This window comes from Gymnodraco acuticeps, unplaced genomic scaffold, assembly GCF_902827175.1.
Source record: "Gymnodraco acuticeps unplaced genomic scaffold, fGymAcu1.1, whole genome shotgun sequence".
NCBI classification, from domain to species: domain Eukaryota; kingdom Metazoa; phylum Chordata; class Actinopteri; order Perciformes; family Bathydraconidae; genus Gymnodraco; species Gymnodraco acuticeps.
In genome coordinates this window covers 3,407,380-3,432,085 of record NW_022990947.1, presented here as the reverse complement: position 1 = coordinate 3,432,085, position 24,706 = coordinate 3,407,380, and the positions used below count along the sequence as shown (strand labels likewise).

Genomic DNA, 24,706 nt, shown 5'->3' with positions numbered 1-24,706 from the left:
TTTATGAATTATGTTTTAAACAGTTTTTAACTTATGCAGTCTCATTAAAAATGCAAATATAATACTGAATTCTTAGCAGCATGCAAACCGTTTTTACCAATCTACATATCTCAATAAACAAAACGCACTCGTTTTTAAATCAACAATCATGTTGCTTTAGCTTGAGAACATCAAACAAACAAATGACACTGAACTAGAACGCACGTTCTAACGTGCGCCATGAACGGTAAGTTGTATGACTTGACTAAACACACAGTTCGTCTCTCACCGGCCGCTTCTCCAGCTTTTTATGGCTGCACCAGTGCTGCTTCTTCGACGTTTATTCTGCTGGTTCGTTGCTGCTGCTGGACGCACGCTCTTTAGTTTGTCCCTTTCCAGCTTTGATTACTGCCCTTCTTTCAGGTGCGTTGCTTTTAAAGGTGTAGCGACGCTGATTAGCAATTAGAGACTGATTTCAGACAGCTGCCACTCTGTCAATCAGCCCGACTTTTTAACCCCTTGATCTCCTGTGAGGATTTTCCAAGTTGACTTCACACCTCCCACTCGACTTTCCAGTGGAGACACCTGGGAGGTCGCATGTTACAAAGGTAAACTTGGGTCAGACGCTTTGTTCTGCTCTTCAGCAGGAAGCAAGACGACCAGTCGCCTGACGTCTCTGTGAAGGACCGTCGCTGGGATCTCTTCGAGTTTTTTCGATCTTTGGTGATTTGCTTTTGCTGTGGTAGGCCTTGTGACAGGAACAGGGTAGCTTGGGAATGTTCTGACGTTGACATCCCTCACAATTCCTTTGCTGTCCGAGTTGACACTGACCACTCTTGCAATCCTGAACTGACCCCTCAGGGCGTTCTGGTCTGCAATCCAGACGATGTATCCGACTGCGACATTTCTCTTGGCTGTATGCCACTTGTTCCTTACGAATAGATTAGGGCCAGCGAGTTGACTCCAGTGCCTCCAGAACTTGTTCACTTGCGCTTGCATTTCTTTAAGCCTTTTGTAGGGATAGTCACTGAAGTCCAATATTCTGACATCTCCACTCTGCGATGCTCGTCCGAGCAGGAGACAGTTAGGAGTGATGAACTGAACGCGGCTCTGTGTTCTGGCGTCAATTGGTCTTTCATTCGTAAGATTGGCTGCCATGTAGAGAGTTGTTTGGAATCCACTCCAACTTATCCCTGACTCTCCTCCCAGACTCTGCAGTGCTCTCTTGATGATGCGCACAGCAGCTTCTGCAGCACCGTTCCGGTGTGGAGAATCGGCAGGATGAATTTTCCATGTCCATTCTGTGCCATTCTTGGCAGCTCTCTCTTCTACTGTAGCTTTGTCAAGATTGGTAAGGAATCTGTACTGTTCTTCTAGGAATGGCTTAGCCCCTACGAAGTTAGTACCTGGATCTGACCAGATCTTCTTTGGATGACCTCGTAGTGCTGTGAACCTCTGGTAGGCGAACAGGAAACTTTCAGTGGATTGAGAGTTCACCAGCTCTGTGTGAATAGCTCTGGAAGCCATGCAACAAAACACAACTCCCCAAACCTTTAGTGACACTCTTTTCTTGACATCATCCTTGACTTGGTACGGTCCGAAGAGGTCCACTGTTGTGTATTCAAAGGGGGCAGCTGGTTCTGTCCTCTCTGGAGGTAGATCACCCATTATTTGCTGGCATCTTTTTGCTTTAGTTTTTCTGCAGAGCATGCAGTTTTTGACCACTTTCTGAGCAATCCTCCAACCCTTCACGACCCATGCTCTTCTCCTCATCTTGAGCAAGGTTCCGGCCACTCCATCGTGGTTCTCCTCATGGGCTTCTCGTGCTAACAGCGTTGATACCCAGGCTTCATACGACAAGATAGGGACAGCAACTTTATCTTCATTGAAGATCTGCACGCGACCCCACAGACCAACAAGCCAGTCTCTTGGTCTCTGTACACCACTAGCCTGTCTGTGGTTGTACTTGGGAAGGATGCACCTTGCTGTGCCGCAAGAAAGATGTCTCTTAGGGCATCTTCTCTCTCTTTCACTGAGATGACTTGCGAAGACGACACTGCCTCCTACTTTGGACTGTTTGCAGTTTGCTGTTTCCCTCTAATGAACTTCTTCGCTGCTCTCCAAATCCAAGCAACTGTCTTGACGAGTCGATTTAGGTTGCTAAGCCGCTTGACGTTCACAAGGTTTAGGACAGCTGATCCTGCTAGTGGCCTTTTTGGGTGTGTTTGGGTTTGTTGCTGATCTAGCTTTAGCTCTGATGGGTTTTGTGTGTTGGCCAGAGATGTTCACAAGTCTTTTTTTGCAAGTCCAAGTCAAGTCTCAAGTCTTTGGTCACGAGTCCAAGTCAAGTCTCAAGTCTTTGTGGGGTGAGACTTGATCAAGTCTCAAGTCTTTGGTCACGAGTCCAAGTCAAGTCTCAAGTCTCTAAAAAATAAAAGTCTCATGTCTCTTCTGGTTGTAATAAGCCTTCTATTGTCTGCTGCTATCCAGTCTGTTAAGAATACTGCACAGCTATATCTAAGAAATTCAAAGCATTTACTGTATTATTATTTATCACTCCTATATCTATTAGCATACAGTATCAGTACTGATTAGTTGTTTGTTATATGATCACTTTAAACAGGCTATTGCAATGCAATATGAGGAAAAACATCACACTTTAGCTAAATGCAAACAACTTATAAGCAAAACACTTAATTAATACTTTATTAATCCCCCGCAGGGAAACTGTGTTAAAAGTACTTAAAAGTAAACATTTGTTCTGTGCCATTTGCAACTAAAAAACTATTGCTGCAATATTATCTGAAATATACTGAACTGGTGATATTAAAACATGACCTGTTCCAAAAGAGATATCTACCATTAACACCATTTACCAGCCAAATGCTGGTACATCATGCAAGTGGCTGGTACTGTATGTTGCACGCACCAGCCACAAATAACAATGGCAATCTATTGAGTGGCTGGTAAAATTTCAACATTCACTAGGCTAGCCATTTGGCCAGTGGACAAAAATGTTAAAATTTGACCTCTGCAACCGTATTGTTTAATTACACTGGGTCTCTAATTACATCTTTTAAGTCTACTATAAATAAACATATTCCTCTATCCTCTCACTCAAACCCAGTGTAATGGTAACCTGATAAACCTGTAACATTAACGTTACGTGGTCAACAATAAACCTGTAACCTGCCTATAAACCGACGGATGTATTTATGTATGTAACTATGTATTTTTCTACGTTTAACGTTAGCCAGTAGATGGTGGCAGCGGAACGTAATGATTAACGTTACCGACCTTTTTTATGTCATGTCAAGAGTTGGATGTCAACGCCACTCAACGCAAACAAGTGTGACAAGCAAACATTCACTCATCTTTTCAAATATTCAGTTACAAAGCTAGGAGCAAGCTAAGTTAACATTACATAGCTGATGCTGAGCTAAACATGTTTGCTAACCGTCCATATGCGTTAATGTGACTGACCTCTCCGGGTGAGTTTTCAAGTGCCTGATGAAATTTGACGTTGTTGCACCAGCATCCTTGATTTTAATATTGCAGACTTTGCAGTGTGCGCTCCTTTTGTTGGTGCCGCCGGCGTTTTTGTTCGAAGTTTTTATAGTTGAACCTAATTACAAGCGGTACAGCTGCAGGTGTGCCGCCGGTCGCCATGGTGTTACCATGATGTTAATGTTAAAGGTGGGGTAGGTAAGTTTGAGAAACCGGCTCGAGATACACTTTTTGTTATATTCCATGGAATGCTCTTAACATCCCGATAGCCGGCCCGGCTAAAGTAACTGGATGGCCTACCTGCCTGTCAGCCTCCCATCGGGGCACAAACTTATCTCGTGCCCTCATTGGTCATGTGCGCATTCGTGTGTGTTGGAGGAGGGGCTCTGTAAGGAAGTGGCAGATTTTCTCCGGTTGTGTATTTTCAAATTCTAGCGATCTCGAGCTGGTTTCTCACACTTACCTACCCCACCTTTATTACGCCAAAAATAGAAAACACAATGATTGTTCACGAGTCCCAAAACACGAGTCCAAGTCGAGTCTGAAGTCTTTTGAGCAGGAGTCCAAGTTAAGTCTGAAGTCTCTGTGTGTGCGACTTAAGTGCGACTCGAGTCCGAGTCACAGACTCGAGTCCCCATCTCTGGTGTTGGCATCGTTTGGATCTGATGGCACTTGTGCCTTGGCTCTGGTTAGTGCTGCAACAAACGTTTTCTTTTGCAATCTGTTGACACTGTCTCTGGCAGCTGTCACCAAATCTTTGGCAGATTTCATTGGCCAGTCATCCACTGGAAACTTCAAGAACGTTGGTCCGTTCTGCCATTCTGAACTTTCATCCAGGTCTTGAGGACTGGCCCCTCCGGTTATGATGTCAGCAATATTAAGAGGACCAGGAACCCACCACCAATCTTGGATCGCTGTTGTGTTCTGGATCTCTCCGATTCTGTTTGCGAAGAAGGTCTGATAACCATAGCTCTCTCTCTGGATTGCACCGAGGACTGTTTGGCTATCAATCACATGGAACCACTTTCCAACCTGGATCTTGCTGTGCTGCTCGAAGTATGTTTTGAGACGTGAGGCAAACACTGCTCTGCATATCTCTGCCTTAACAGCATCACCTTTGTGGTCTAAAGGAGTTAGTTTCGCCTTGGACTCCACCAGAGTGACAAATGGGCCTTGGTCGGTGTTCCACCGGAGGTACATCACAGCACCGTAAGCATGCTCGCTTCCATCGGAGAATGTTATTGCCCAAGGTTTTCCAATGAAGCTTGGAGGCGTTATGGCCCTGGTGAATGTAACCTGCCCGAGTTGCACATACTCTTCGAAGAGTCGGATTGCATCTTCTCTGAGGCTGTCTGACAATGCTGTATCCCAGGTGTCTTTGACAGGGCAGTTGTCGCTCTTTGCCTCCTGGAATGCTCTCCGCACAAAGATGGCACCCTTCTGCTTGGCAGGAGTTACCAGACCAACTGGATCATACAACCCTGAGACTTGACTCAGGAGGTTCCTTCTTGTCAAAGGGTTTGGGGTTTGCGCTCTTACTTGGTCTAGTAGAAGGTCTTGGCCAAGTCCCATCTTCTTCTTTCTCTTTGAGAAATTAATGGATGCCATTACATGGATCTTGTCTTCTTCCACAAGGTAGCCTAGACCAAGCGCTTTGTTATCTTCATCCCTCATTTGATTCGGGAGGACCATATTATTAACTTTGGTCTTCATTGGTTTGTTGTTGTTCCCCTTCCTCCCACTTTGGCCTGAGAAGACCCAAGGCTTCAACAGGAAACCTCCAGCTTTCAGGATTTGCTCCACGTTTGCTGTGATGGTTTTCAGCTTCTCGAAGTCATTGTGAGACGTGAGGATGTCGTCAACGTAGCTATCATTTTGTAGTACCCCTCGCTCCTCTTCAAGGTGGGCGAAAGGAGGTAGGTTGGCTGTTTCTCACATTGCGATGCATCCTGCAGGCTTGTCACCAATATTGACTCTGGTGATTGCGTACTCCTCCAACTCTTTGTCCTCAGAATCCCGCCAGAGGAACCTGTGGAGGTGCATCTCTCTATCTTCCAACCATACAGAATTGTACATTTTCCTGATGTCTCCTAAGGCAGCGTTGGTTCCCCCTCTGAACCTCAGGAGGACAGCACGTATCTGGTTAAGGACGTCTGGCCCTTTCATCAGCAAGTCGTTCATGCTGGTGCCTCTGAACTTTTGACTGCTGTTCCAGACGAGCCTTACTGGGGTTGTTGTAGAGTGTGGGTTTGGTGCAATAAGGTGACTCACGAACCATACTGGTCCTTTCCAGGTCATGATCTGCTCTTTAGTCAACTTGATTGCAGCTCCTCTGTCGATCATGTCATGCACTTGAGCTTTGTAGGCAGACTTCCACTCTGGTGCCTTGGCTAGCTGCTTCTCTGTTCTTAGGAATGTTGCTTCAACTGCACCTCTGTTGTTCGGCAGTGAGGCCGGATCCTCTAGCCAGGGATACTTTGCATGCCAATGTGGTTCTCTGCTGTGATCATCGCTCATGACATAGGTGAGTCCATCCTTTACCACCTCAAGCTCCCTTTCCTCTGCAAGGGTAATTTCTTTACCACCGGGCTGGCAGTTTCCGCACCGGCAGCCTCCACATCTGGGCTTGCATGCTGCGCCAATGCTGTCCCATTGCCACCATTTCAGGAAACTCTCTTTGCTGGTCGAAACAGTTGATCCCTGTATTTCAGCTGCTTCTTTGCTTGAGGGGTTTTGTTCTGGAATGGGGTTAGTGAGCTCTTCATATTTCACAGCTGCTGCTCTCATTGATCTCGCAAAGTGCGTCTTTGACATGTGGGCTGACACTTCAACCTCCTCAAACAGTCTGGGGTGGGTTCCTCCAACTGTTTTCCAGAGTGGTCCGTCCCACAGTACGAGGTCTCCCACGACTCTGATCCTCTGAGGAGCTAACTGGCCTTCTCTGTGGCTAATGAGAAGCTCGACTTCTTTGGGCCTCACAAGCTCATCAAGAGGTACGTCTGGGAAGAATGGCTGCAGTTGCTGAGGTGTCACACTTTTGTGGACGTCTGCAATGTTGTCAAGCCCATAGCAAACCAATTGATGTGCTCTCAGTGTGCCCTTGGGGGTGGATACACGGATTTTGAGGAGATAGCGCTTTGTCTTTACTTGAATCTTCATTTTGCCAACTCCATGTACAACGAGCATGATATCTTCACTCTTGAGATCCAGGCGGCTCGCCGCTCTGTGAGTGATGTAATTTGTGTCAGATGCTAAGTCGATGAGTGTTCCGACTTTCTGTCCGGCGTTAGCTGTGACGACAAGTAGCATCATGATCACTGGAAGCTCTTGCATTCCACTCTTTTCAATTATACTTTGTTGGTCATTTGAGGTTTTGAAGACTCTGGAGGCAACATTTGAGAAAACCTCCCTACACTGCTTTGCTAGGTCTGGTGGGAGATTTTTGATGAAATCTTCTTGACCCTCTGTGTACTTCTTTTTGCCTTTATCCTTTTCAGATCTGTCACCAGACCTCTTTGACACAGACTTGGGACAGAGGTAGTAGTGATGCTCAGCCTCTCCATCTCTGCAGTCCTCGTTTCTGCATAGAAAGCCAGGTTTGCAGGATGACTGGTCGTCGTGAACCTCAAGGCACCTTGTACATGCACCCAACTTACTGAAGCCTTCCTTTCTGCTGCACTCAGAGCCCTGAACTGCTTGCAGAAGTAGAGCTTCCTCTTGTGTTTGACATCGCCGCAGACTACACAGCCTTGGTCATCAGCTGACTTTGTAGACTTGGTTCTGGCACTTTTCTGCTCAATTCTGGTGTCTTTCCAACTCGGCTTACTTGGTTTACTTGGCTCCTCATCTCGTAGCTGCTCAAGCTCCTCATAGATAGTCTCTTGCTGCTTGAGAAACTTCAAGAGATAATCAAACCTTTTATCTGGCCTCACACCATTTTTTGGATCGGCTACATATACAAGCCACTCTTTTTTGAGGGACTCAGGGAGTTTACTCTATCGATTTTGTTACGAGAGGATTCTTTATGCCGCCTGTGTCTCCGAGGTCACTCAGGTCCCAGAGTGCTTTCTCCACGGCTTGAATCAACTCGACAATTTTCCTTGGTTGGCTACTTCTGACAGATGGCATCTTCTGAAGGTCTTCCACTATTTCAATGGCAATAGCCGTTCGATTGCCATAGCGGTTCTCCAAGACACGGAGAATGTCATCTGCGGTGTTATAAGTAGTGAGGTGAAAGTCTTTCTTGATCCTGTCATCGAGACTGTCTAGCAACTATCTTTTTCACTTCTTTGGAGCCTGTTGGTTCTCCCTGTTTTTGGAGCGACTCCCAGTCTCTTCTCCACCTGTGAAAATCACGCTTGTAGCCAGAGAATCTGGGGAGAGCTGTGGGTTTTAGCCTAATGGTTGGGGTAAAGATGGGATGACTGGCAGTACTTGTTGATCCTGACCTTGTGTCTTCCTGTCGTCTCGCCATGATGAACTCAGCCTTTCTGGAAACCAGACTGGTTGCTTCCCGTTCGATGTCTCTCAACCGATTGCGGAACTCCTGGCTTTCCACTGGATCCCACTGCTGCCACTTGCAATGAGCTTCCTTTGCGGTCCCCACCAGTGACTTCAGATGGCTGAGCATGAATTCGTAGGCCTCATGGTTGCCATCAGGATGCACTCGAGCGACACGCTCACACTCAGCTTCTGCTAGTTCTACAGCTGTGCACAGTTCATCTCCAAACTTTTGCCAAAGCATGTCTCTAAGTAGCTCTCCAACCTCCTTCAGCTTCAAGTCACATTCATTTGTGGTCCTTGCTATGTCGGCTTCTTGCTTTTCGGTTAGTTCGACTGACTCCTCCTCTTTCAGCTCTGCCTCCTTTACTGCAATGACCTCTGCCATGACTTCGTCATTGGTTTTGTTGGGGATTTGGAGGGATAACTGGTCCGCTTTTCAAATCTCCGCGCGTTCCTATGAAGCTGGTTATAATACAGGAAGGAATCCATATCTACAAAGTAACCGTTAACAATAATCTACTTTAATGACAATATGACAATGCAATACAATCATTACAATACAACATGATATATTACAGTTATATTGTAATGCTTAAGGAGTAATGCCGGCTTACTCCTGCCCCGGTTCGCATACTGCAGAGCTACTTTCACCCGAGGGCAGCATGTGAAGAAGAGGCCGAACGCCAGGGATCCACCGGATATATACCAGAGTAAGAAGGAGGGGTTTGGTGTTAGGTCAGCTGGTCATCTTTTCAGGTCATCTCATTGGGAGACGCAACGCAGGCCAGCAGGAAACCAAACAGGCTCACTTTCCAACAAAAGGTCTCAAGGCCTGCATACCTACACCTCCCCCACAGAGCAATAAAACCCTGTTTACTCCAACCAGCCCAGAATGTTTATAGCCATTTGTAGTCCTTACATTTATGAAAGGATAAAACAGAGAAATCAATATAAAACACAAACACAGGTATTGTTTGAACAGTATTCACTTAACTGCTACTGTTGATAACCACCAGAGAAACCCAAGGGACCTCTCTTAATATCACAAACCACTGTAGCTCGTTCTAAGTTGAATGCAAATCAGGACATGCTCTCACCTTCCCCCATCTTCCTTTGTCCTCAAAAACACATGTCAACAGGCCCCAAATCCAGCTCAGTTTTACCCAAATTATTCCCATTTTAAGCTTATCCATAGTTTGCTAACATGAAATACAAATATAACTCTACAAATCCCCCTTTTTATCTCCTTCTCCAGAGATAAACTTAGACAAGGCATTTTGAAATATACCCACTGTCATTATTTTCTACTGTGTCCGTAAATCCATCCGAAGCTGGTATTTAGAGCACTTGAAACCTTCATGGAGACAGAACACCACTCTCCATGGCAGTGAAGGAACCATGAGGGGGTAGCTGAGTGCTAGAATCATCAGGCCCCCCCCCCCCCCCCCCCCCCCCCCCCCCCTCGGAGGAATAGCCCACAAGGACAGCTAATAGGGAGGGGGAGATGCAGCTTTCCCTTCACGGGTAGAACTGATCAGAGCGAAGTAGACTCCTCTGCTGCCTCGAAAAGTCCCCTGTGCCGTCCTGGCTTGCCGTGTCTTTGTCTCCCAATCCGCTGACAGCAGCTTCTGGGCTGCCTGCTAGAGAGATGTCTTCCACCTCCTCGTCCTCCGGCCCGCTGATGGCGGCTTCCGGGTCGATGCTGTAGAGATGTCTCCAGGGTCCTGCTCCTCCAGTCTGCTGCTTCCGAGTAGTCCACGTCTGCCAGGGCCACGTCCGTCCTGATGTCGTCCCCTGGTCCTAGTAGGTGGTTTCCCCGCCGCACACTGGCTCCCGTGGTACGAGCTGTCCCCCTTTTCTCCCAGGCAGACGGCATAAGAGGTCCGCTGGGTCACTCGGTCGGGGCCGGAGAGCCTGGAGTTGAGCCACTTTGTCCTGATGACTTTCAGCCAGACGAACTCTGCTGTCGGCCTCGTGCTTCTCGGGTCCCCCTTTTGGCGCCATCGACCTGTGTGGAGAAATCTGATACAACTCCCTCAAGCCTACGCTCAGCTGTTTTGACCCACTTGGAGCCTGTTGGTGGGGTGTCTTGAAACAACAGCCGTCTGTGAACAGGTTTTCCAAATTAATTGTAGACCTCCTATCTGCCAGTGCAGCTTCAGAATCTTAATACTTGGATTGTGCCAACTAAATAAGAACCTCAACATCTTTAGGTAAACTAAATAACATATTTCAATAGCTCTGAATTTCTGACAAGCATCCGTGTTTATTTTTAAATGAAATCCTATTTAAAATCCAAATATAATATGAACTGCTAATGTTTCTGGTAAAGAAACACACTAATGTTATGGATTCAAAAACAACCAACATCACGATGCTAACAAAGTGAATGATTTCCTGGTGATACTGCTTTTACCTGTCAGTGCTTAGATATTATCACGCTGAAAAAATGAATACAGAATTCCAACAAACTGTCATCAAATGTCTTTCTATTATACATTTAGATGAAATGTATATCCCCATAATGACCTAAATAATAAAGTATATGGCTTTTACTTCTTTACCAGGCTAGTTACATGATGTTGTCTAAATTAAATTCTGTCTCAATACACTACTATGTTTTAGCTTTAACTGTAATATGTTCTTTCTACATTTCAAACCTCAGTTACTCTAATGTCTGTTAAAATATTACAAAATTGTTTCATTATCACAGGTCAACTTCTTCGGTTTCACAGTAGCCCCTTGGCCACTGCTTCTTTGTTACCTGCTATAATTCAAATCAATATTTAGAAACATCTCAACCTTCATCAAACAGTATCTTATCCCCAGATATGGAGCAGGTTAATTACATTCAATGCTCAATCCTTAAAAGAAAAATTTAAATTGTGAATTTTACAGCCATGTTGACATTTATACCTTATACTCACTCCCCCTTTTTACACATGAAATAATGTGTAACAAAACCCTGTAATGGGAGGGGAACAAAAACTGTCAGGTAATTGGTTAGGGACATAACCAACATTATTTTAAATTTGACATCATTATCATTATTTCCACAGTGAACACTTCAGTGAAAAGAAGTGTTCCTCTCCGTCCTTCAGGCCTAAAAGAAACAGAATCTTCAGATTGTAGTTTTACATTTGCAAACCGCCAACTCATGTGAGAGGAAAATATCACATGTGCGGTTTCCCCTTTTTGTGGAATTTTTAGGAAACCTCTCGTTTCCCTTGGAGCTCCAAAATAATATGTTAGTCCAAAAACATGCTTGGTTAGTTATTGTTTTAGAATCATGCAGTTACACTGATCACATGCCGGCATTCATTCACACTCACACTGTCTGGTTGTCATGTCAAGTTTGGTCAGGTCCACCCCAGAGTCAGTCATCCACAGTGCCTTGTCAAGTTACACTGTCGGTCAGGGTCAAAGGTCAGTTGGTTTCCGTCTTTTTTGGCCATGTGTCGTGCTCTGCAGAGACTTTGACATTTCAGCATAGGCCAGTATCCTTTGTCTACAAAAATATGTCACGATTTCAACTATAATTTTCAAGATGATTCTCACTTGTCATTGGGACTTCCGCCTCCCACTTTTCCTGAAACTTGGTACAAAACTCACTTCCTTCGAGTACCACTACTACATCAATCCATTTACACCTAATTAGTATTAAAATGTCTAATGATCTATTTCAGAAACTTGTGTACATAACTATTATCTTGAGTCAAAACATTACTAGGATCTGTGTCGCTCTGCATTTCATAGGTCATTATAATTCTGGTCTACTTAAAAAACAATGTTAAAGTCTTTTAGCAGTGTGTGGAACCCTGGGTGTCCGAACATGCAACAATTACTCCCTCCTTTATCAAGGATTCAAAACCGAAGTCTGGTAATAACTATGCCACAATGGTGAAATCAACACTTTAGATTGGAATTTAATATGTGGCTTGGCACTAGCCATTAATACAAACAAAGATTTGTCCTATAGAGTGGTTCCTAAAACTATCCTTTTAATGGTGATCAATATTGTAACCAATGAGATCACTACTTTATTCACACGTGAATAAAAATGTCTTAAAGAATGATTTGTTAACATGATGAAAATATGGTTATACTCTGTCAGTGTGTTTTAGGATGATTATCATTTTACTTTAATAGTTTCCTCTTTACTGCTATTTTTAATTTACCAAATGATTAATAAATCTTTCTGTCTTTATGAAGTTAATTCAAGTTATTTAAATGTGCGTTTCGTGAATAAGTGTGTTTATGTGTAACTCACTCATTCCCGTTCTCCTTTCCTCCTCCCCTGGTTTTCTCAAGCCGTGACCCCGGCCTCCTCACTTCTAATCGACCATGCCAACTCCTCTGATTCTGTCTTCTCTTCAGTCCATCAGCTGTTGAATCCATCCACTGTAACTTTTGTAGGCAGCCATTGGCCCAGTCACATCTGCAGCCCCATCATGCCACTGTTGTTGCACTCCTCCTTTACAGTCTCTCTGCTGTTTTTATGGAGGGCGGATTCTGCTCTCATGTCTATTGTGCCAAATCTCGCGGCGCAGTTTGGAACTTCATGTCCTGTTTGAGGGACCGATGAGAGTATCTCTCTGTATGTCAGCATGCTGGTTTGGTTCTGGATGCCAAAGGTGGAGATAGTTCTGGCTGCAGTCTTGATGTAGTCTTGTTGTTGTTGTTGGTTCAGCTCTGGTTCTCTGTCTGTACGATGGAGAAGGAGGAGTCTCCTGTTGGGTTAGGTCTCGTTGTCTGCTTGGAGGGTCGGGATCAAAGCCTTTCTAACTCAGAGGGGGAGTCCAGGTCCCGGTACACATTACCTATAAGAAGTCTAGCACACTGATGTTAAATAAATCCAACCCTTTCCACTCTGTCTCTTTCTAATCATACTATCTGTCTTAGTTGTTAAATGCCATCTAAACAACATAATTAATGTCTACTTATGATATTACAAAAACTCACTCCAAAAATTGTTTCATCCATTGTTACATATTTACCCAACACAACTCTGAAATACTTACATGTTTCCAGCATCACATATTCCACACACTATGAAAGAACATCTCCATATCTTCTCTCATTTTACATCCCACTGTTACTTCGAACAATAGTAAACCTGCAGAGCACACCAATCGGATCACAGTAATGAAATTTGAATCAAGTGTAGGCCTATGTCTTCTTTCTGAACATTTATTTATATTGTCTACATTTGCAAACAGTTCGAGTGTAAAATGTGTTTTGCACAATGTATTTACACTACAGATTCTTGAGTTTACTCATCTCCTGGTGCTGTCGTTGTAAAAAATGTTCAATCCCTTATTGTTTTGTACCAGTTTACCAAAATCAGTTATAATTAATATACTGGGAACGTGCTTCCCGTCTTCAATACCGGCCAGCAATGTAATGATTAAACTCTAAGCTCGCATAAGTTTCAAGGGTGTGATACCCCCTTTCAGCCACTAGATGGCAGCAGCAGAAGTTTCAAGGGTGTGATACCCCCTTTCAGCCACTAGATGGCAGCAGCAGAAGTTTCAAGGGTGTGATACCCCCTTTCAGCCACTAGATGGCAGCAGCAGAAGTTTCCAGACAAAGGGAAACGCTCTACCTTGGTTTAATATATAACAGACCTCTGGCTTTAAGCTTTTAGCATTGGTCTGTTATTTAAACCCCAGTTTTAAACGGCGACTCGATCTGATTTATCGAGTTTTCAGGTTTTGCCGTGCAGGATTCAAACCTCGCATTCACACAAACTGCACCATCTCTACGCCACTCAGGAATAAACTACCTGCAGATCCGCGCCAAACTGCTCTATTTTACGTCACGCAGGACTTTCGTCTACCTGTCGATCAACGTTTACGTTTTGTATATAACTTTCCTAACATAGTAAAATATGCATTGTATATTCCATTTAAACCATAAAAACACTGTGAAACGCCTACAGACAATCCTAAAGTTTTAGCGTATCCAATTACAGACAGGCGACTTTCATCGTCTGCTTACCTTATTTGCAAAGTTGCAGAGTCCTGCTGATTGTCTGAGATGTTTGAAAGCGTCTGAATTCTTCCTCAGCTTCGTTATAGACGTCGGGTCACCATTTTGTTGGGGATTTGGAGGGATAACTGGTCCGCTTTTCAAATCTCCGCGCGTTCCTATGAAGCTGGTTATAATACAGGAAGGAATCCATATCTACAAAGTAACCGTTAACAATAATCTACTTTAATGACAATATGACAATGCAATACAATCATTACAATACAACATGATATATTACAGTTATATTGTAATGCTTAAGGAGTAATGCCGGCTTACTCCTGCCCCGGTTCGCATACTGCAGAGCTACTTTCACCCGAGGGCAGCATGTGAAGAAGAGGCCGAACGCCAGGGATCCACCGGATATATACCAGAGTAAGAAGGAGGGGTTTGGTGTTAGGTCAGCTGGTCATCTTTTCAGGTCATCTCATTGGGAGACGCAACGCAGGCCAGCAGGAAACCAAACAGGCTCACTTTCCAACAAAAGGTCTCAAGGCCTGCATACCTACACCTCCCCCACAGAGCAATAAAACCCTGTTTACTCCAACCAGCCCAGAATGTTTATAGCCATTTGTAGTCCTTACATTTATGAAAGGATAAAACAGAGAAATCAATATAAAACACAAACACAGGTATTGTTTGAACAGTATTCACTTAACTGCTACTGTTGATAACCACCAGAGAAACCCAAGGGACCTCTCTTAATATCACAAACCACTGTAGCTCGTTCTAAGTTGAATGCAAATCAGGACATGCTCTCACCTTCCCCCATCTTCCTTTGTCCTCAAAAACACATGTCAACAGGCCCCAAATCCAGCTCAGTTTTACCCAAATTATTCCCATTTTAAGCTTATCCATAGTTTGCTAACATGAAATACAAATATAACTCTACAGTTTCCATGACTTTGTCGGCTCCCATGGAGAGTTTATTGAAGCTATATTGGAGCTGGTCTTCTGACATGCCGTCGTGAGTTCTGATGATACTGTTAGCTTGTCGTGTGAAGGATCGTTTTGCTGCAGTCCGCTCATTTTTGAGCTGCTCAACTGTTTTCCTGACTGTTTGATCAGCCATGTTGGATTTGGGTCCACTGACTGTTTGCAGGGTGGTATTTTATCTTTTTCCAGGTCACTGTTTTCACTGTTCCAGCTTACAGCCCCGGTTTTTTACCGTCAAGCCCTTGGGTATATTTGCAGTTTTCCCCGCTTGAAAGGGATGGTACAGTCCATAGGAGGTTTTCACTGGGTTTCACTCGTACAATGGCCACAACTTTGTTTCTTTTGAGTTCTTCTTTACTTTGGTATTTGTTGTTGCAGTACAGCTTATGTTGTAAGGTTGTAAGGTTGTAAGTTGTAAGGTAAAAAACCTTAAATGAAAAATAAAAAATAATTACTGTAAATACAATGCACATCAAATAATAAATGAAAAAATACATGCTTTACATATACTTTTTAACACTTCTGAATATTGTTCTTACTTTCTTAATGTATTTTTATGAATTATGTTTTAAACAGTTTTTAACTTATGCAGTCTCATTAAAAATGCAAATATAATACTGAATTCTTAGCAGCATGCAAACCGTTTTTACCAATCTACATATCTCAATAAACAAAACACACTCGTTTTTAAATCAACAATCATGTTGCTTTAGCTTGAGGACATCAAACAAACAAATGACACTGAACTAGAATGCACGTTCTAACGTGCGCCATGAACGGTAAGTTGTATGACTTGACTAAACACACAGTTCGTCTCTCACCGGCCGCTTCTCCAGCTTTTTATGGCTGCACCAGTGCTGCTTCTTCGACGTTTATTCTGCTGGTTCGTTGCTGCTGCTGGACGCACGCTCTTTAGTTTGTCCCTTTCCAGCTTTGATTACTGCCCTTCTTTCAGGTGCGTTGCTTTTAAAGGTGCAGCGACGCTGATTAGCAATTAGAGACTGATTTCAGACAGCTGCCACTCTGTCAATCAGCCCGACTTTTTAACCCCTTGATCTCCTGTGAGGATTTTCCAAGTTGACATCACAATATCCATGCACATTAACAGATCAAATGGAAATCAGTATACCTTTATTAGTCCCACAGAGGGGACATGTGCATCGTTACAGCAGGAAAGAGCCACAGACAGCTTAATGTTACATATGTTAAAAAAAATTACTAAGTTATGATATAATAAAAAATATAATAAAAAAAATAAAAGTAAAAAAAAATACTACAAATCCTGTAAAAGGAACAAATACAATGAAAGATAAAGGATTGTGTTGTGCAACTGCAACACAATGAAAATAAGTACATTAAATAAAAAGAGGACATTTTTGACAATTAAACAATTATGAAGATAATATGAATGTGTATACACTGGGAAAAAAAAGGGACATACATAAATCTAGATCTAATGATAATTAAAATCATGCCGTCTGTGAACGTTGACCTCTCCATTTACCTCCGTCCTTACCTGTCTCCTGTCCTTTACTCTTCTTACACACATTAACTCATTCAACAAAGTGAAACAGTTTATAGACGGTATTTGCTACACCTTAGGCCCGGTGATAGGAAATGCCAAGTCTCATTATATTGTGGGAGTGTGTCCTTTCAGACATATCTTATCCTTTCAACATATAGCACAATTATAGTCATAAACGTCAAACTCATTTTATAATTTTACTTTCATAATGACATTTATTTATAATTATGTATTTTGTTGATGTTTTATAGCTGTTGCTTTGAAAGGTGCCATAATAATAAAGTTGATTAGTTATATTATTCCCCTCTTCTCCGGTCTCCTGTCCTGTTGCTCTCCATCGTCCCCAAAGCAATGTCCCCTGACATCCCAAGGTCACACTGAAGTGCTTTGTGCTCTGGGGTACACACCAAGTTTATCGCAGACACGTAGAGCGAAGAGGAGATCACAATGCTGCATGCATGACAACTTTATGACACCTAGCCATGCACTAGCAAGAACAGCAACAAACACGCTCATAAATGAACATAAAACACTTGCAAAACCAACGTTAACTTTTATGGGGACAGCCAGAGAAACGCACACACACACAGGCACAAACACATTTTGTATGTTGTCATCCTCTTAGGCTCTATGTATTGCTTTTGCGGGAATATGGACCCTAAGATAAATCACTGCTGTCTGCAGTGTCCTAAGTAATGTGTAACATGGTGTCTTGTTGCTTGTGTTTAGGATCCCAGCAGAGAAGGGGCCTTGTTGCAACAACTGAGAGAGAAAGATGAACTGATCCTCAGACTCCACAGTGAATTGGTAAGATCCACTATCCAGCAAATACACAATATAATAATAACAGGCAAGTTTGTGTTCAGTTCATTGCGCAAAAGCAAAACCAACCATTATCAGTATTTTTCGTGAAGTTACAAGGTGAGACAATACCAACATATTAAGGACAAAACAACAAAACATAATAAAACCCACAAAACAAAAATAGACTAGGAAGAGACAACAAACAAACAACAAACAGCAGCAGTAACAACCTAGTGCAGTACTATATTATGTTACCACATTTTTGGAGTACTATTAAGGTTTGAAAAGTTATTTGAGTTTTAAATGCATCATTAGTATTTAGTTAATAGCTCTCTAAAATCCTGAACCCGATTAGTTAAATGATTTTTATCAAATGCAGAAGAAGGGACAGTTCCATTTTCTCTGCCTGGCATAAAAGCATTGTTTAACATACTGTAGCTGTTGCCAGCCAGAAGACGGTTCTGAAGAAGATGTGTATAAAACCTGTGCACTGAAGAGGCATTAAAACACACATCCAGTGGAGTAAAATGACTTTCCAAAATAATGTTAAATCTTTTTCACATCATTTTAAGACAAGCAACTCATAGTCTCAAATATTGAGGAATGGAGGGTTTACATTTCATTCAAACTGTCACAGTTTATTTCTCTTGGTGCCTTTCAAACTTTAAAATTAATAATTAAAACAGCTTGAATGTGTTTGAATTATTTGTTATAGGGTATAAATTAAAGACTAATTGCCTTTGAACCACAATATTTCATTCCCTTTTAAGCAAAAACAAATCCTTCTTTTTTTGGAAAAGTTAAACAACATTTCAAAGAACTGGAAATATTGACTTTAGTTAAAGAATCTGACAAACTCTTTGTCAGTTTTCCTTTTGATATTCTGCTGTGTGAGAGTACATACAGCAGAGGGCGGAGTGACAGGAAGGAGAAAGGAAATGAATCTGTAAATAGTTCTTTAGTTGGCTCAAACACTATCTGGCGTGCCACCAGAAGGCCCATCTTTTCCATCTTTGTTAATGTAAACGGCTTGTTCCCACCAAGCTTAATGTAATAGCAGAATTGTAATTGGCACTCACGTCCAGCAGAGAGAGAAGAATAATGTTTCGAACTATTACCCCTGTAGGCAGGGATGGGAAACATGGATCATTTCCATATCTAATTATTTGTAAAAAAACAATATGCTTGTGAAATATAGGGATTTAAATGCTTAATATATTGCGCTGTCTGTGTTTCTTTTCACTTTTTTGTCATCCCCTTGTTGGATCATCTGCAAATGTTGTCCATACGGCAAACGTTTTTCATCATTTGTCATCTACACAATTTGTCAGCTGTTCTGCCAAAGCAAAGTAATGCAGACATTATGCTAGGCCATTGCAAGATAATGTGCCAGTGCTATGGAGCTATTGCAAGAGATGCCAGTCCAACAGACTGACTTAAGTCTCATTTGGCATTTGTGTGTTTAATAACTTTCTCTTGCTCGCATCACATATATTAGCCCTTAACAGTACTCCTCACTATAGGCTGTATTCAGCACTGTTCACGTAATGAGGAGTTTATACCAACATTCAGTACATTTCTATTCAGACCTCAGACACACCTGTTGACTAAAACTGTCACCCAGACAGCTACAGTAGAGGCATAGGTAGTTCCCCAGAAGACATTTTTGTCTTTTGTAACTCCACTTTTCAGACCTTTAGTTTTTCTCTTGTTAAATACTCACCCCAGAAATGAGATTTATTTTATATATTGATACTGTTAAACAGTTCATGTTACAATCTATTTAAAATGAATGTCTACAGGCAATGGAACATGCTGTCAACTCACACTAAAACACCTATACCACATCAGCCTATATTGATCTGTAATACATTTTACATTCAATTACAATTCCAGATACTTTGGGATTCCCAGCTCCAAGCCTTTTCAATCCTGCTGAAGATGCACATTTTTTAAAATACATATAGTTTAATTCGAAACAAGGATGACATGTTTGTCTCCTAAAACAGCAAGGCCCTGTTTTTTTTAGCAAGCATTACTACAATAGTATACATTGCATTTGTTATAGGGACAACTTTTCATGGTAAGGAAGAGGCAATGCTCAATGATGTGTTTTTAATGTCTTTTGGAAAACTTAGGAGTCTAAGACACATAAATACTTGTTAGTGCAATCCAATCAGTGTTTAGGACTTGATTATAACATAAATACATAAATTGACATGCCTTATCCTCATTTTGATGCAGTTTTCTATTGATTTTCGCTCCACTTCTCCCCCATCCACATTAACACAAAGATCCATCAATCACTCTTTTGGCAACACAATGCTTGTGCATGCACAAACAAAAACGGATGGTAATCAGCCTTGAATGTGTGTGTGAGTGTGTTCATCTGTTTGGCACTCTGTCAGAGATGTTCTGGCTGCATTGGATTTCCAAACATGTACTGCTTTCATGTTTTTACAAACAAAAGTGTGCCTATATCTATTTGTGTATATATTGATCAATTGTCTAATGCAAGCCTGTATCCTTACTGCTAACCTTATGTTTAACTGCTCTCTATGTCCTTGGCACAAAGGTCATTCTAACAAGGCTTTAAATGTAGGACTGTGATGTCCTTGTGCATACTTGTGAGGGTGTATATGTGAGAGAAGGAATACGTTGCCTGGCGCAGAGAAGTTAAAGTGCAGCATTTAGAAGGAAAGAGCAGCCCATATCCAGCGCTCTCCTCACTCTGCCTCCGTCTGTAAATCTGCCAGTGAAAACCTATTAATTATCTCCTAGAAGGACCTGCTGGCTGGCCATCACTAGCTGTCACTTTTTACGAGTTCTCTCCTCTCTCTGCTGGTGCATTTTGTTGAAGGACCGTGCTCCAACTGCAACATTTAGCTATGAAAAGCCTCCTTTGCTTTTCACGTGGGCATGGGCATGACTAATGAAAACAGATTTTTACCGCAATCTGTCAACTCGCTTCTGATTCAAACACGACCATATGTTTTGAGTTTAGAGATATATAAATGGACTTTCTTTCATTTTTCATACTATTAACCCTCCTTTTCACCATGTCCAAATTCGAGTGGTTCCTTTTAATCAAGGTGAACGCATTTCTCAACATTTAATAATCCCTTTCAACTTTTTTTGTTTCCTGTCCCATGAGCAGCGTGAAGCGAGCATGTCAGAATGATAAGTTACATTGTCATAAAATGCTCCTGGTGGAAATAGTGTTGGGTTCTTTTCATTCAGGGGACTCGCAACCCGCCTTTTCAAAATAATCACACAGAGGTAGCAGACAAGTCTGAAGGTTCCTGGTCAAGGTAACAGTGCTGTATTTTAAAGGACAGGGCAAACACTTTTCTCTCTATACCGCCCACTGTAAATCTGCCAGAGGAAACCTATTAATTATCTCCCTAGAAGGACCTTTCCAGCAGTCTGGCCAATACTAGCTGTCAGATTTTATGAATTTTTCTCAACTGGTGCACTTTGAGAAGAGTCCCTGCTCCAATTTCTGGCTGCAATTCAGCCCAGTTTTACGTCCACTTGGATTTCCAGGAGAGGTGGCAGAGTGGAGAGCAGGATTCAGCTTTGTTGAGGTTCATAGGGTTGCAGTTTTATTCTTTCATTTTGAATAGTTTGCAAACCAAGTGGTGTGAGTACGATACGATACGATACGATATACTTTATTGTCCCCGTAAGGAAATTAGTTCTGGACTCCGTCCTGCAGTTCAGCATACATGTACATATACAAACATAGTGGACATTAAGAGACATACACATATCATCAGTCATACACCGTTTGAACAAACACAATACACAGACGCACATACTGACAATGGCGACCTATTGCACTACCCCTCATGGCCAACATTTAAAAAGTACATTTCATTACATTAGACTACATTTAATTTCATGTGAATGTTAAGAAGCTTAATCGACATAGGTAGGAATGAGTGCTTATAGCGGTTCAGCCTGCTCTTGCGAACCCTGAATCTTCTACCAGAAGGTAGGAGCTGGAATTCTGGGTGAAGTATGTGGGTGGGATCAGACACAATTTTGTTTGCCGGTCTGATAATGGACTGCTCGTATATGTTTTGGAGAGATGGGTGTTTTTTAACCCCCATAATTTTCATAGCAGTCTGTACCAGGCGAGTGATCTGTGACTTTGACTGCACTGTCAAGTTACCATACCAGGCAGTAATACCATACCTAATGATGCTCTCCAACACTGCATGATAGAACAGTAACATGAACTTCTGGTCGACTCCGAAAGCCCGGAGTCGACGCAGAAAGTACAATCGCTGTTGAAGTCTAGAGCACAGACCTTGAACATGCGCCTTCCAGCTGAGTGTATTATCTAGAATGGACACCAAGGTACTTATAGGAGCTGACCTGAGTTATGGGTTCATTGTGGATAACCACCGGCCTAAGGTCACCCACTGCCTTTGGGTCCCACACCATCTCCTCAGTCTTCTTCACATTCAGCACTAGATGGTTAAAATCACACCACTGCACAAATCTCTCTATTTCAGAGTGATAAGCCGATGAACTGCTGCCTTTGTGCATTAAGCCAAGGATGGCTGTATCATCTGAGAATTTGATGATATAATTCTCCGGGTGGATTCTCGTATAGTCGTTTGTGTACAGTGTGAAGAGGACCGGGGAGCTCACACAACCCTGGGGGGCTCCTGTACTAATGGTCCGGGGCTCTGAGAGGGCATTGTTGACCCTGACATGCTGAGTGCGATTGGTTAAAAACGAAAAATACCATTTCAAGATAAAAGGATTTATACTGATCTTTATCAGTTTTTGAAGCAAGATGTGAGTGTAGGCATACATCTGCTGGGAGAGCATTTAGTTGTTCTGATTTATTCTTGTTTGATGGTCTACTTTCTTTGATGGGTGTGTGTTTGTTTTGTACCCAGGAGAGTGCCAAAGCTGCCCTGAAGATGAAAGACTGCCAAATGACTGACCACGCAACACAGACGGAACACATGGGGCCAGAGGTGAGAAACGCACAGACCCCACACCCTCCCTCCTTTTGGCTCTGACTCAAACACACAAAGAAGGCTCTCTGCACCACATGTCGTACACTGGAATTGTGCTTTGTGTGAGATCGTCTGCATCCATAAGATTGCAATCGCTAAATGAAGCTCAATTCTAACAAAAGCCTCCTTGCAAGCTCCTTCCTTCTCTATCCTCTTTCTTTGTTATCCTATATGTTGCAATGTACTTTATGCAGAACCACAGCTGCCCCTCCCGACCCTTCTTTCCTTCTTTTCTCTTTAAAAGCATCTTCTCACATTGAGCTAAAGCTTTAATCTATCTTACTCATTCGAAGGATGTTGTACTGCGGTGACATTCATATAATAGTCCTCTACCTGCTCCTCCCCTCCTTCCTCTAAGTCCCACAGTGCTGAGGGAGGGTGTTGTTCTGCTTTCAACAAGCCCTCAGTTGACATGGCCTCTCTGGCTTCACTAGGGGCTGACAGTATGGGAACGCAGCAGATTTAATGGATGACTGCCAAAAAATGGCCGCCTGTAACGGAAGCAGGAGCTGAGCTTTGCCTTTGTTTATCTGTTTCTCTGTTCCTCGTTCCTTTCTTTTAATACACTTTTTTCAACTTCCCTTAAAGTTCATTTCATAGCTTTAGTCCTGCTGAGTATAAAGTTGGCAAGAACTGTTGTAAAAGTGGAAATGCTGTATCATTGTCTGAGCTTGGTGCACAATACCCACACTGACTTACTCATCGCATGCACACGGATAATGTTTAATGTCAAATAAAAAATGAATGCACGAATCATCAAAAAACGTTCCTCAGTTGATGTTCATGTATCTTCTGCAGAACAGCAAGTAACCTTTTCACAACTGTGAACTTAAATGATTGGCACTTACTTAAGGTTATTTTACCTGCAGACAGATTAAGACAAAGAATGTGATATGCTTATGAGCAATTACATGTATTTGCTACACATTTGATCAGTGGATTTGCTGAAGCCTGGTATATCACACTGACTGCTTATAATTCCCTTTAAAGAAAAGTGCATTTCCTGATGTACCTTACTCACAGTGTTACAATGGAGTAGTTCCCTGGGGAGAGTCACATACTGTTCTATAAAATAAACTATACTAAATGAGCAGTTTGGATTATTTTCATCCACATTACGTTGTTCCTTCAAAAGCTACTTTTGCCAGACTCCCTTGGAAACCACATTAAGAAAGGAGTGTGTTCTTTGACTTCAGATTCCCAGTGCAGCTATTTTATCTTGACATGTGTCACAGTTTCATGATTCTTACTCCATAACCCTGTAGCTTGTGTATGACCAGAAGACCGATAATAGACAGGGTTTAGATAGTGAATGTTGACACCAACATTCCAGTGTAGTGGTGGTACTCACTGTACCTCAGCCCTCATTATTCCTTTATCAGTTTTTTCTTTTAAAGTTCCCTCTCTGTCTCTTTCTTTCAATCATTTATCACAAATGCTCAAACATTAACGCACACACACACACACATGCGCACACGCACACACGCACACACACACACACACGCACACGCACACGCACACGCACACACACACACACACCCACACACACACACACACACACCCACACACCCACACACACACACACACACACACACACACACACACACACACACACACACACACACACACACACACACACACACACACCACACACACACACACACACACACACACACACACACACACACACACACACACACACAGCCATACATTTCTACATGGTGCTCCATTACTGACTAATGCATTTCTCATAATATAGCCTGTTGTTCTCGGTACTGGAGGCTACAGCAAGCAAAGGTGCAGGCTTGTGTGTGTGCATTATGTGTTAGGGTGCACATTTGTATGCCTGTCCATTAGATGTGTGTCTTCCCATTAAGTGTGTGTGTGTGTGTGTGTGTGTGTGTGTGTGTGTGTGTGTGTGTGTGTGTGTGTGTGTGTGTGTGTGTGTGGTGTGTGTGTGTGTGTGTGTGTGTGTGTGTGTGTGTGTGTGTGTGTGTGTGTGTGTGTGTGTGTGTGTGTGTGTGTGTGTGTGTGTGTGTGTGTGTGTGTGTGTGTGTGTGTGTGTGTGTTGTGAAGCAGCCATTAGTCCTGGCCTTGGACAGCAAAGTCAATAAAAATGCTGTTAAAGGTGTCAAAATAACTTCAGTCAAATACATGGGTTGCATTTATGGCTCAGACATTATAATTCATTCAATATTGCTGTGTGTGTGTGTGTGTGTGTGTGTGTGTGTGTGTGTGTGTGTTTGTTTGTATGCTTCATTTGGCAAAGTATGGTGATGCCAGATAGGATGCATTTATTTGAACCACTTTGTTTGACCTCTTTGTCCAAATGTTTTTGTCTGAATCATTATGTCATGTTTGATAACCTGCCTTAGATCTGGAG

General features: G+C 42.6%; 1 protein-coding gene across 1 annotated transcript in view; it reads left to right on the top strand.

The window, feature by feature from the left end:
* Positions 1 to 24,706, top strand: part of ccser1 (coiled-coil serine-rich protein 1) — a 136,379-nt gene that overhangs the window by 56,956 nt on the left and 54,717 nt on the right. Inside the window, 2 exon segments of the mRNA XM_034234800.1 lie at positions 17,210 to 17,287; positions 22,201 to 22,281. Of these exon segments, the coding sequence (XP_034090691.1) occupies positions 17,210 to 17,287; positions 22,201 to 22,281 (159 nt within the window).